General features: G+C 43.4%; 1 protein-coding gene across 3 annotated transcripts in view; it reads right to left on the bottom strand.

Moving 5' to 3' along the window:
- rftn1b (raftlin, lipid raft linker 1b) overlaps nt 1–13,946 on the bottom strand; it is a 122,062-nt gene that overhangs the window by 33,574 nt on the left and 74,542 nt on the right. For 2 of the 3 annotated variants that reach the window (XM_086217800.1, XM_086217799.1), the window contains 2 exons: nt 8,934–9,399; nt 1,797–2,000 (listed from right to left, as the gene is read on the bottom strand). In XM_086217800.1, coding sequence (XP_086073926.1) covers nt 1,797–2,000; nt 8,934–9,399 — 670 coding nt within the window. The remainder of the gene's footprint in view (nt 1–1,796; nt 2,001–8,933; nt 9,400–13,946) is intronic. The other variant, XM_086217801.1, reaches the window with a different exon arrangement.

Here is a 13,946-nt window from a genome sequence, read left to right as displayed (position 1 = left end):
GAGGCATCTCGAACACATCAGATCGCGTCATGACACCGGGGGTCACTGGTAAAAGGCCAACGCAGCGTCTCTTCTGTCTCGCTGATTAGGGATTCGAACTGTTAACTTTCACCGGCTGAATTCTCACTGAGCAACCAAATCGAGTCCAAAGAACTGCAATGAAAGAAAACTCTTTTTATTTTAATGGGTGAGAACTCACAGTCCTGCTGAAACGGCAGGTTGAGAGTGACCTCCGTATCGTGACGTATTTCCAAATGAAACAGACTGACGGGTGGGACACGAAGTTGGGGGAGGGGGCGTGGGATTTAATTCAGATTACAACAGTGATTCGGAGCTGTATGTTAGTCTCAAGCCGGTGGACTCAACTGTGGTATTTTGGGGAGTTTGACGGACACCCTAGTCTACTATTTTTGCAATCTACAGAAGCAAGCTAATGTATCTTAGCTCACAGATAACCTGGCTAGCAGGGAATGTTCCAGCAACATCTGTTGACATAAACCACAAGTTCTAAACCATAAACAAGTTCTACATGATGTCAGAGAACATGCTTCAATCTAGCATTAAAAGAATGTTTTAGGGATATAAATTTACAATGTTCCTCTGAAGTTAAATGTTTACCGAGACAAAAATGTTCTAAATGCAACGTTCTGAAAAAGTGTTGGCGACATTGTTGAATATTTGATCTACAATCTGTTGCTTCAACTAACATTTTTAGAAGGTTTTACTGGATAAAAGTAGTTGGTACGTGTTCATGGCATATTTGGTTTGACAGGAAGAAAACAAAAACACAGAGAAAGATTCTTGTAATTTTTCTGGCATACATTTTTGAAGTATATTTTTGGGGTGCTTCAGAGGAAAGGCATTCACATTCCAGCTCCAGTTTCAAACTGAAAAAGTAGAAGAAGAACTCTGCCCTTAACACTGAGTTATCTTGGAAATCACAATTTCCTCAATTTGATCTTGGCATATAAAATATACAACAAAGGCTCCAGAGCTTACAGGTTCACTTCAGTCTTGACTTCTGTCCATAAAAGCTGGGCTGTAAAACGCTGCCCTCCTCCCTACGCTCTCATATCAACTAGGCTTCTATTCCTTGGGTTATCTGCTTGTGCTTTCCTGGTCCGAACTGATATATTTTATATATATATATATATATATATATATATATATATATATATATATATATATATATATACACACATATACACATATACACACATATATATTTCAAGAGCAAAAATATCACAACCATTGGACAGTCACAGATTCTGGAGTTATCCACTGTGTTTGCAGTAAAGATATCTTGCAGGATCGAACCACTTACTAACACAGATGGAAGGAAGTATTCAATTATGTTCTGATTGCTTTCAGGTGGAACATGAATGCCAGCTAATGCATAATTAATAACACACGGGGCAAAGTGCATCGTTACCTGCTTCAGTTATTGCTATTTTAGAAAGGTTGACATGTATTTTGCATCTGCTTGATGTTGACAATTACACTGATGATACTGTGAAAGAAGAGAAACAATTTGGGAACCTTTTGGAATCTGAAATAACTGTAATGGTCTGAACCTTTAGAGAAACTGAGGGAGAACAATTCTGTCAGAAGCCAAAACCAAAGGCAAATACAATAAATAAGAGAATAAAACTTCACGGTTACTCGATTGTACGTTTATTTTTTTATACATTTCAGGTTTATTTAATAAGAAACCTAAAACCGTACAGTAGTGTCTTCTATTCTTTGGCACATCTTGCTCCATATATTTTCCCTGAGAAACCATCATGCTGCCTTACCGTTTACGTTGCCCAGGTGGAAGTATCCTTCGACCAGTGAGGCTCCGTTGTTGAAGTGAAGAGTCATGTGATCCAGCCAGTTGGCCTCCACTCCTTTGACTCCCTCGTCACAGTTCTGAACCCTCAGTGGCACCTTGACGGTGTAGTACTTCACCTGACCCTCTCGGACAGGCGGGTGGTTGTACAAAGCGAGCAGTTCCACTCCTGTTGAGCCGTGATAGTAAAGAAAAGCCTGTCATTGATTTAACTCAGCGAGGGTTGTGACACACAGATGCAGCCTCAGTGGAAGTCCCACCTTTTATTGCATGAGTATTGAGCTACTATTGTTCCCTGGCCACAATCCGAACAGTCATTCGGCTCCATCTGTTGGGAATTCTTCCCTCTTTTCAGCTGCCAGGAGTTACAAGAACTGGCCAGCCAAAATATTGGCTGAAAGATGCAAGATTTCTGGTTTAAAATCAGTTGTTTTCTTAAAGTGTCGGATTACCTGTAGCGTTAACTAAGTTACACCGCTTTTATTTCCCGTGACCGACACGGTAATAAACAATTGCAAGAACATCTTTACCGTGATAAGCAACCAGAGAAGCTCAGCCAGTGTGTGGGCCGTCAAGCTTCTTAGCCAGGGAATGTTGGCCGCTCCGTTCTTGGTCAACATTTGTCAACAGCAATTAACAATTTGTGTTTCCAACTAATTTCTTTGTCCTGTGACAAGAAAGTAAAAGCATGGAAGTCCGTGAAAAAAAGTTAATAAAAGTTTAAAATAAAAATGGATGACATCAAGAAGGTGCTTTGGCCTCTGGGGGACAATTACCAGCTGCTAGATGAAGACAACGACTCTCCATCCATCCATTTTCTACCACTTAGGCTGGAGTCTCTCCCAGCTGCCTTTGGGAGAGAGGTGGGGTTCACCCTGGACGGGTCGCCAGTCCATCACAGTGCCAGCACATATAGACAGACAACCAGCCGGAGTACCCAGAGAGAACCCACACAGGCACAGGGAGAACATGCAAACTCCACAAGGAAAGACCCTGACTCGAACCTGGAACCTTCTTGCTGTGAGGCGAGACAACACCTTAAAAACATTTGGAAGGTGAGAATTTTGTCCTTTAGGCAAGTCGTCTCCAAGGTAAGACTCCAGGAAAACAATGTAAACACTCTCAACATGGCTTAATTTGATGTGTGTGTTTGTAAAATCACAGAATGTGAATTCTTTTGCAGTACATCACTTATGACAGATTAGCTGGATTGTGCTCTCGTCATGACTGTGAGCAAAGTACTGTAGTAATACCTTGGTGCTGGGATCCCCCATCTGTAGTACCTTCCCAGTTGTAGGGCAGCACACTGTGTTAATGCCTGTAATCTGTTAGTAAATCAAAGCTTTGTATTCATTTTACAGAGGACAAGACGTTTGTGAGAATTTCATTAAGCTACAATTAGTGTGATATGATATATGATAATGAACGAGGCAGTAATTTAAGATGAGATTTGTGTTGCTCGGAGCTGAAATGTGCTATAAAAAAAAAAAAAAAACAAGACAAAAAACCTTTCCCGGCGTTGCTGCCTCAGTTGGTTCTTTTCCAACAACAAACGTGAGGTGAATCAAAAGCAATTTAAAGCTCTTCATGCTACAAGTCATCCTCAGATGCCTTTTAATGTTTTCCAGCAGCCATGTAACTGCGCTAATGCAGAACTTAAAAGGGGGCATTTCATTGTAACCACGTTAATTCGTAGTATAAGCTTGAATAATGCATTAAAAGCTCTCTGGCTTGCTGTTGTTTACATCAGGACAAAATATACATAATGCAGCGTGACTCGGGGGGGGGGGGGGGGAGACACCCCCACCGGGGGACACCCCCACCACCACCACCATCCCCACCAGTACGTATGGCACTGCGCTTCACTCATATCACACCAAATCAAGGTGGAAGGAGTTTTATTTGTTGCGGTGTGAGAGTGAAATATTTGCTCGGCTTAACTTTGAAAGGAACGTGAGATGTGAGTGGATCTGAATGCTGCAGAGAGCAATTCTAAAGAGTCAGGTAATATTTTCCCCTTTTCTTTCGAATGCAAATATGAGACTGTCATTCCCCGAGTGAACCAGATGGATGAGCAGAATGTGCCACCCACCCGTCCACCCACCAACACACACACACACACTTGGGGCGGGGTGGTGGTGAGGGAGTCATGGCTCAGTCGCCTTTTTTGTTCCTCTGACAGTCCATCCGTCCGGCAGACACCCAGGAAGAATGAATCATTCATAACCACTTCTTGTCAGGCTCGTCTGACGGATGTGACAGCTGGACACCAAACTCCCTAAATCGTGTCATTTGTCACTCGTGAGAGAAGTCGGATCCCAGCCCAAGACTCACAGACACCCTGCTCATCCTCCCTATGTTAGCCACGCTACAAGTACAATATGGCAAAACCCAAGACGACGCAATCGCTTTGTAAACAACATCTTGCCAAACAACATATTATCGTTTAAACCAAAAGACCAAAAACCCTTCACCTTGAATCACACGGTGGTTGCCATGACATCTGTTTAAATTACGTGCTGACGCGTCAGATCCACATCCCTGGTTCAACAGAGTCGTGCTCAGGATAATGATGTTGGGATTCTTTTTTCTTAGCATACCCCCCCCCCCCCCCCACACACACACACACACCAATTTTTCTCCTAAATTGTACATCGTCAAGCTGTCCTGGTCAATCGTCCTCTGGCGAGCATCACATGCTTCCTCTGCAACATCGGCTACTTCTTTTCACACGGTGGTGAGGAGCTTGACCAGCTATCCCCCCCCCCCTGCCCATCCCTCCATCCTCAGAACAGGCATCCAAACCTGTCAGGGGAGGTGCTAGTGCGGTGACCCTGACACAGACCCTCATCCAGTTTCCCAACCACTCAAGTGGCCGATTGTATCTGTACCGATGCCCAACCAAGCTGCAGCCAACCATGGGAACCAAACCAGCACCCCCCTCAGTAGGAAGGTATTGATATAGACCAGTAAGCTGATTGATAGTTCATGTGTGTAGGCCTACGCCAATGTATCAATAATACAGCTGGGGTCGGGAGGCATGGCTCGAAGGGGTGCTGGTTCGATCCGTGTGGAAGTGTCCTTGAGCAAGATACTTGACCCCTAATTAATTGCTCCTGATGGGCAGGTTGGCACCTTGCATGGCAGCCTCCACCATCACCTCCAGCCTCCATCAGAGTGTGTGTGTGTGTGTGTGTGTGAGAATGAGGCAACGCTACAAAGAGCTCTGAGTGCCGTTAGAGTAGAGAAGCGCAGGATAAAAGTGAGTCCATGTACTATTTACAGTTTATTCTATGAATCCCCTGCTTGTTGACCTCTAATTGACTCCTTAAAATTGAGGACCAACTTTTGCCTCTGCCCCCGTCTACCTAGACTCACTTATACTGTGCAGTTCCTCCTTTTTTCCTCTATTAGATGGCAATCTTTATCCAGACTGTTCACATTTGGTTAGTAGAGTGAGCTAAATGCTCTCGGAGTGGGGATGTTCCTCTCTTTCTTCAAGAATCTCCTCCCTTCTGAGAGCAACCCCCCTCCCTCCTAACATGCATAACTCACGCTAAATGTGCACGTCTCTTCCTGACTTCCTTGCACTGCATCTCATTAGACAGATGTAGTACTGACTGAACTCGTACTGTACAACAGCTTGAATGTTTTTCCCCGCTTTTACCATAAGTAGCTTTGGATAAAAGCATTTGCCAAATGAGTAAATGTAAATGACTCCTTTCTGTAGTTTAGCGAGCTTTTAAAAATAACATCCTCTATTCAAACTGATTTAGAAATGTGGTAGAGATTTGGGTCACAGCTCTTATTTTCTGTAATCACAGTGTAATTAGGGAAGTAACAACAAAAATGCTAATGGCACAGACGAGCCATTTATAACAGTTTGACAAAAAACAACAGCCACTAGCGAGCTCTGGTAGCAGTTTCTATATATCTCTATATTATCCCCTCTGTAATTTCACCTGCCAGCTCAAACCAAACTTTTACATCTTCAGTAGGACTATAACATGCTTGAGATACCCCAGAAACATCTTAGAGTTCCCGAGAGACAACTAATGCAAACTGCAGAGCAGCAGCTGCTTTATTATTTGGAGGAACACAAGGTTAAGCCATTTTTTAAATCTTTAACAGCCTCTATTAGTAACTGAACATAAAAAAATGACAAATGTCTCGCCAAGGTCCCGCCATGCGCCGTCCACCGGGGGCCCATAAATGACAAAAGCAAAGATATAATAAAAACAAGTAATTTGTCTTTCTGGAGTAGAGATTTTCTGACTGTGTTCCCAAAGACACAGTGTGACTAATACGGCAGTATAACACACACTTATAACACCGTTGCCATGTAACTGGTCTTGATCAATAGAAAATCTACTATATTATTTGAACAAACAATTAAAAAGACTGGAGGATAGTTTTTATGATATGGGGCAGTCAAATATATGTATATTTTCTTCTCTGGGACACACAAGCACATAGAAGAGCGTGCGTTTGTCCTTTGAACATAATCACATTAATTCATTATATCATCAGACGACAGCTTAGCCTATCAGCGGCTAACCTGACTCTTGTAATCAATGGCAGGCCAGTTAACAAGAAAATGAGCACGAGTGTTGTTAGAATGTTGAAAGCATGTTACTTTGAAGGCTTATCTGATGGGAGCCCAGCTGTCCAAATGACAAAGCCAGCGGTAGCGATCGGCCATGAGGCTTTCCAACACGGCATGTCATCATGTCCGTTCCTATAATCTGAGAAGCCGGACACTGATCCCGTCAGAGCTGAGATAACACTGATCTCAGGGATAAATCCAGCAGCTGAACACACCAAGATGCAACACTGACGACGATGTTCATTCATCCTGATATGTCTCAGGATTAAAACTCCCATAAAGCTCTTTATTTCATTATTTATGTTGTTTGTTTAGTGCTCACGTATCAAAAAATAAAACAAGTGCAGTCTAGTTTGTATCATTACACACACACACACACACACACACGCACGCACACGCACGCACACACACACACACACGAGGATGAACTGAAAAGATTTTGGTGGTCGAAGCCCAAAGGTCAAGCTCACTGTCCCCTTGTGTGTGTAAGTATCCGTCCCATTCTTTTCATTTCTTTCTTAAGTTTGTGTCCACTGGGACCCAAGAATGACATGAAAACATTTGGGTGGTCAAAGGTCAAGACGGCAGGAACACAGTGTGGAGGAATGTAAACACAATGCTCTATTTTTAGTTGAAAGACAACAGTCTACTGACTGATAGAGAACGTGGTTTAGCTTTCCGCAAAGCTGAAATTCAAAATGTTGTATGTTTTGTGAAAGTCACTGTTAAGAAACATTGCTGTCTTATGCAGATATGCTCGTGCAGCTGGCACTACCATGCTCCACTTTACATTTGCTCTTCGCCCAAGAATCGGGCTCAGACTCTATCCACAGCTTCAGTCTTCAGGATAGCGGAAGCCACAGCCTTTCGCCGGCCTCACTGCCAACTCTTGCAAGGCTTTCACCTCGAGATCTGAGGATTAGCATGGACAAGCCAGCAAAAGCCGAGATTCTTGGGCCTCCTCGGCAGACTGGGCATTAGTAGAGAGGGACACGGGAGCTTGGCAGACTCCCTGAACACCCCGGCTGGCTGCTACACCGGCGCTGCTGGCGTTGTTGCAGAGCTCAATGGGGATGAAGGTGGGGGTAGAGAGAGAACTGTGAAGCTGAGGGAGGTAGAGGACGCGGAATTGGGGGATTATCTCACTGCAAAATGCACTGTAGGGAGGCCCAGATGGACAAATGTGCTGCAGTCTGCTGCGAAGCCAAGTGTGTGTTACAGCATCCACATATATACAAACACACGCGCAAACAAAATCACACGTGCACACAAAAGACTACATTCATTATGCAACACCTAGTAGTAGGCGCTTTGAAGCTAACCGCAGTGCACACAGTAGACAGTGTATAGACACAGCAACGCAAATGCTAACACTCCCTCTGGGATGTGTGTCCAATGCACAGTTTGCACATTGCAATGACACATATCAAAAATAGGTTCAATGAGAGGAGGAGCGGGGGGGCAGTAGTGGGTGTCTCCATCTGTTAATCCAAAGTGCTCAAATAAAGCCAAAACTAAAATTGTCGGCCACATTCCTACTTTAAAGAGGGTTATTTTAGAGATGTACTTGCATGGCTCATCTTCTGAGTAGACAGAGAGCAAGAAGTGAAAAGTGCACCCCCCCCCCCCCAAAAAAACAAAAAAAACCCAAAAGACTTCACTAAATTGTTATTTCTGGGCTTTTTTTCGGCTCTGAATGTTAAAGCGCCACGGCTATAAGACGATTCCCTTTGTGTAACCGTTGGAGAGGATTATATCCCAAGGCAGCACATTGTTGTGTAACATTGAGGCAACAGCGAGAAACGACACCTCTGCGGTTGCCAAGTGTTTCAAGAGGGATCTACGGCGCCACGCTGTTCTTCATTCAACAGCCAAAAGGTATGGCTTCAAATGAAAGTTGCACAGTTACGAGGACAGTGGCTGAAGATTAGAGGGAGTCGGTTTGAGTCTTTGTGGATATTTGCCACACGCAGCATCACTTTAGCTTAGATGGCCTTGACAACCAGTGGCGACCTTCAAGTGTTCCAGAAATCGACTCCACTTTGATCAACGCCATTAAACGTGAACGTTGGGACAAAATTCACCTCCGTCTCACCCAAAAGGGACGCAGGAATCTTTCCCACCAGCCTGAGTTTCATCCAGAGGCGGTGCAGCGGTTCTGTCCTTCCACAGTTTTAAGTTTTGACCTTTAATTATTCTAATGTTCATTCCCTCGTTAGGACTTCCTGTGTTTGTAACGTTAGCTGGATTTGTTTAGCCAGTCTTGTGTCCTTTGGAACCATGTATATTTTTAAAGTTTGAAATTCTGACCTTTAATTATAATACCCTTGTTGCGCCAATTAGTGTACCCCAATGCCCTCTGACATGTTCTGCCTCCACCCCAATGTTAAGGATGTGAACAGATCCAGCTACTGTCAGGACCGCTTTGTAGCCTCTTTTTTTGGTTAACACATGATTTGGTTTTGGTTTATGATGGTAACCATGGAGACCACTCACCGTTGCCTCTCCGCAGGCCATATCTGGGTCTCTCCTTTTTCTCTGTGCCACTGTCTTTGTTGTTATTGTGACATGGCGAGTCCTCCTCCGTCAGCTCCTCTGATATTGGAGACGCTGCTGGCGAGACTTGGTCCTGATCCCCCTCCATCCTGCTCCCTGAATGATTCCCAGTGTTCTCACTTGCATTCTTCTCCTCGCCCAGTGCTTCCTCGCCTGCTTCACATGAGGCTTCTTCACACCTCTCTTTGTCTGATGAAGCTTCTTCAGCTCCAGGAGCTGCGTGGCTCCTGGGGCTTGAGGGGTTCAAGGGGCTGCAGCTGCCCAGGGAACCAAGCACAGAGCTGGGACTGGAGTGCAGGGAGAGGGAGGGAGTGTCTGGTTCTCTGATCCTGGTGCACGGTGCCCCATATGGTTCTTGGACAAAACCCACAAACATCACCCCCTGGTCGGCAGCATCCTGGATCTGCTGTTGGGAAAATGAGCAGTAAATAAAAAAATAAATAAATGAATTAATGACTGCAAGAAAATGTAATTCAGTTACTGCTGCTCCTGCTTTGCATTTGGTGAGTCTGACTTGATTGCAGCTGAAACGATTAGTTGATTGATTCACTTGTCAATCAACAAAAAGCAGCAGCTAAACTGTTTCTTTATTTTAGCACAAATACCAAAAACTCCCTTCTTTGTCATTTGCCTCTCTTTGTTAAATGTGATAGCAAACCAAATGTTTTTGAGGTTAAGACTAAACAACTTCATGATGGCATCTACGAAACGATTTATTATTCTAAAAATTAAGGTGACGAATGGTGAATTGTGAGAGCGACTGTTGGGACTAAACGATAATTGCTGGTTGCAAATCTACACTTGATTGCATTTGCACTCGTTAGTTTTGGACTTGAGGGTTCAGCAAAATACTGAACATGTAAATGCAGGATCCGGAAGAACAGCACGTGAAATGAGGAAGAACAGGCACGACAAAAAAAACAACAACAACCCCAAAACCTGACACCAAACTTTCAAAGTTATTCAGAGAGCCGTTATCTTGATGTACGCTTGTTTTTATTAAGTCATTTTTGTATTTTCTCTCCGAGTGTTGCTCTGGGTTCCCTTTCAGCAGATGTTGATTAGATTGGCAGTCACAACCCAGGCCTGGGCCACATCCGACCCCCCCCCCCCACACACACACACACACACACCTTTCTTTTTCCTCTGTCTTATTGTCATCTGGCATTTTATGTAGTCAATATAGCGATTTCTGCCACGGAGCAAGATTGAAACATTAACTGTCAGAGAATGTTAATGGCGCCATTTTCTATTGGTGCGCCCACATCTCTAAATCAAGCCTGGGTGAGGGATGAGAATAAAAATCAAACTGCAGGTTATTCACTATGAAATTAAATTGGAAAACAGTCACATTGTTTCTAGCCATATTGTTTAATATCAGTGAACGCTCTCTGGGTCCCTCCACATCATATTCCCCATACCAATATGTTGAAAAGGAATCACCGCGATAACAGGGAGCAACTGTTGTTTTTCATTTAATGGTAATGCAGTCAGTGAGAGAGAGAGAGAGAGGGGGGGGGGGTGGTTTGACTGTCTGACTGTTGCTGTGGTTGACAGCGAGGGTAGATCAGATCGCAGGCTGTAATGACTGAATTTATTTTCAGCACCAATATTATCAATATCATTACGTTATGAAATCCCCCCTTGCTTTGACAAATTAGAGCTGTTCAGATTAGATTTCTATTCCCCCCCCCCCCCCCCCCCAGAGACACCCTGACAACATCCCAGCATCACAACATGCATCCAGACTGGGATTAACGACAAATACGAGTCAAACGAGAACATGCGTGATGTCAAATGTTGTGTGGAATACAGTTCCATACTCATGAGTAATTTTTCACATGGCATCTGAAAACGCTCACAGTGACAAGGCCAACATGCTGATGTTCAGCAGTTACTCTTCATAATAACGGGAGGGGAAGTGGGTGTGGCCTCTACAGAAGTGAGGTGCCGCTAGCTCCATGAATCAGGAATCGCCCTCTGTTTAATAACCCCGAATGAGGGTAAAATTAAATCTGCCAACCACTTTTCATGAGTAAATGAATTAGCTGGGTGGAGGAATTGAATGAATATGGCTAAAAGATGGGGCGGCACGGTGGTGCAGCGGTCAGCGCTGTCGCCTCACAGTTCCGGGTTCGAGTCCCGGCTGGAGCACGGGATCTTTCTGTGTGGAGTCTCCATGTTCTCCCTGTTCCTGCTGGGTTCTCTCTGGTACTCCAGCTTCCTCCCACAGTCCAAAGACATCAAGAGGGACCAGGTTAATCCAGACTCTAAATTGACCGTAGGCGTGGCTGGGAGAGCCAATGGTTGTCTGTCTCTATGTGTTGGTCCTGCGATGAACTGGTGACCCGTCCAGGGTGAACCCTGCCTCTCGCCTGAAGGCTGCTGGGATAGGCTCCACCCCCCGTGACCCTTAACAGGAATAAGTGGAAGACAATGGATGGATGGCTAAAAGATGAAGTTTTGAGCGTCATTTCGATGTGAGGGTGGAAGATTCCGTAAGGTTGTGAAATAAATGGATCTGCCGGTCAGACACAAAACCAACCAGCAGTCTCCAGTGTGCAGTGGGCGGGGCATGAAGAGAGCTGGAATTGGCAGCGCACAATCATGGGACCCAGTCAGTGTTTGTGTAAAAGTTAACTGAACGTGACACGGAGATGGACACTTGATCTTTCTTTAAGATTAATGGTACAAACTCTGGAAACTCAGTTTTCATGTCGTGTCCTGTACGATCTGAAATCCATTATCGAGAACAGGCCTCTCTTGAGAATGAGACTCAGCGAAATTACCTGCGTCGCTTGCCAACTCCATGTTGAAGGAGACAGACTCAACCAAAGTTTATGTCCAAAGAAAATAAACTCTTCCAAGTTAATGAAACATTAGATTTCATTGTATTTTCTGTGCTTTTTCTGAAAACCTCTTTGGTTTCTGGTGCATGTTTAACATTTATAACCATTCAAATTTAAAATATTAACATTTTCTAGTGACAAAGGTGCCACTAAGGGCATGTCATCAGTTGTGGTGTCGAAACCAAAAACCAAAGTGCTGAACATTCACTTTGACCAGGTGATGGTGTGAGTAAGGTGTCAAACCAACCCATCCAATAATCACGACATTTCTTTTAAATTTGAAAATGTCATGTTCATGAGGGTCCAACCAAAATCATCAGAATTTTTCATCTGAGATCAAGAGTGCTTTGTACAAATGTTTATAAAAATACATTTCTGTCTCGATGGTGGGACACTCAGATGCAAGAGACATACAGAACGTTTTCAGATTTATCTTTATATATATATATATATTATATATATATATATATATATATATATATATATATATGCATACATGCATGTGATTGATGATGCAGCTAAAAAAATACACGTAAAGAATCAGGTTGGATTACTTCCCTCAGTGTAAACGTCGTAAAGCTTCACTTAAAAGCTGAAATACGACGGCACAGATAACACCCTTCACCGTCAGCCGCCTAAGAGGGAAGCACCTCGGGTCAAGAGAATGAGGTTTTGAGGTCAAAAATGAAACTTTGCATCACATCATTTCTCTTCATTAACCAAAATGATTTAGAGCTCCCCCCCCCCCCCCCCAAAAAAAAAAAAAAACTTGATGAAAAATATTCTGGAAGCGGTGTCCCTTATTCTGCCACCAGAATATCAACAGCCTCCAGTGAAAAACCCATTTCAATTTTGACTTGAAACCACATTTCCTATTTCCCCCTAGTAAGTTATTAACGTGGCACCAGGAGGAGGTGTCTGAAGGTCAAGATGAAAACCCCGGAGAGGGAGATTGAAATATTCAGGGAGAGAGAGAGAAAAGATGACATAAAGAAACCCAGACAGATAATGACAGAGACTGAGACAGTGAGAAAGAAAAAGGAAGATGATGAGAAGGAAAAGGAGACAAGGAGAGAAAACAGAGGGGGGAAAAAAAAAAAACAGGAGAGGGGCTGAGGGGAATGGACTTTGCTGCTCACTCCTCCGCTCATCCATGCCCACATCCTTTTTAATAGATTTCTAGCATGGCCTCCTTCTCCTCCTCCAGCAGGCCTGTAGCAGCTCAGTAGATTAAAATGATAACCAACAGTAATGAGGTCCTACAGGACCGCAGTTGCATGACTAATCGAAGGGCAAAATGTAAAGAAAGGTTCAGAAGCAAGGTTTCAAAGGCCGACGTCGCGGTCAGGAATATATAGATTAGGCAGGAGGGTTGAATCATGATCAGTTTATGAGAGATTGAGGGCGTCTTCACACGGTATATAAAGAGCAACAAGATCAAACCAATGAGAATTATAGTGTTCAGTTTGTATTAAACCCGCCTGAGAGGGGTGAAACTGCATGTTAAAGGAATAGTTCACCCAAAAGTGAAAATTCGGTTATTATCTACTCACCTTCATGCCGATTTAGGGTCAGATGAAGTTTTTACAGCCACAAAAGACTGATAGACTTTCACAAGAAAGGGTGTTGCAGTAATCCCACTAAAAATTTAAGTGAATGGACACCAATAATTAAATAAATAAATCAAACATTTAAAAAAAAACAAAAAACATATTAAAATCATGGAATGCGTCCGTACTGCTCGTCCCAAGTGTCCTGAAGCCTTGAACCGCCAACAGTGCATTTGGGGAGGATAGAAACATTTTATTAAATTTTAGTAAATTGGTCTCCATTCACTTTCATTGATTGTTTTTTTCCCCTGTGAAACTCCAGCAGTGTTTTGTGAAGTAATAATCTTCCACTGGCGTGAGGGTAAGTAGGTAAAGACTGAATTTTTATTAAATCTAATTTTTAATTTTATTTATTTATTTTTTGGGGTGAACTATGCCTTTAAGCTTTTGAATGACTTCAGATTTAACATGGAATGACAATAAAAAAAAGCGAGTGACTTGAGTGCCGTATTTGTAACATTTGATCATGAGGTCCTTATTGAAAGATAACTGAA

This window comes from Aulostomus chinensis, chromosome 11 (assembly GCF_037954235.1).
Source record: "Aulostomus chinensis isolate RoL2024-O1b breed Wild chromosome 11, RoL_Achi_v1.0, whole genome shotgun sequence".
Taxonomy (NCBI): domain Eukaryota; kingdom Metazoa; phylum Chordata; class Actinopteri; order Syngnathiformes; family Aulostomidae; genus Aulostomus; species Aulostomus chinensis.
The sequence above is the reverse complement of the archived record's forward strand: the minus strand, read 5'-3'. Positions and strand labels throughout refer to the sequence as shown.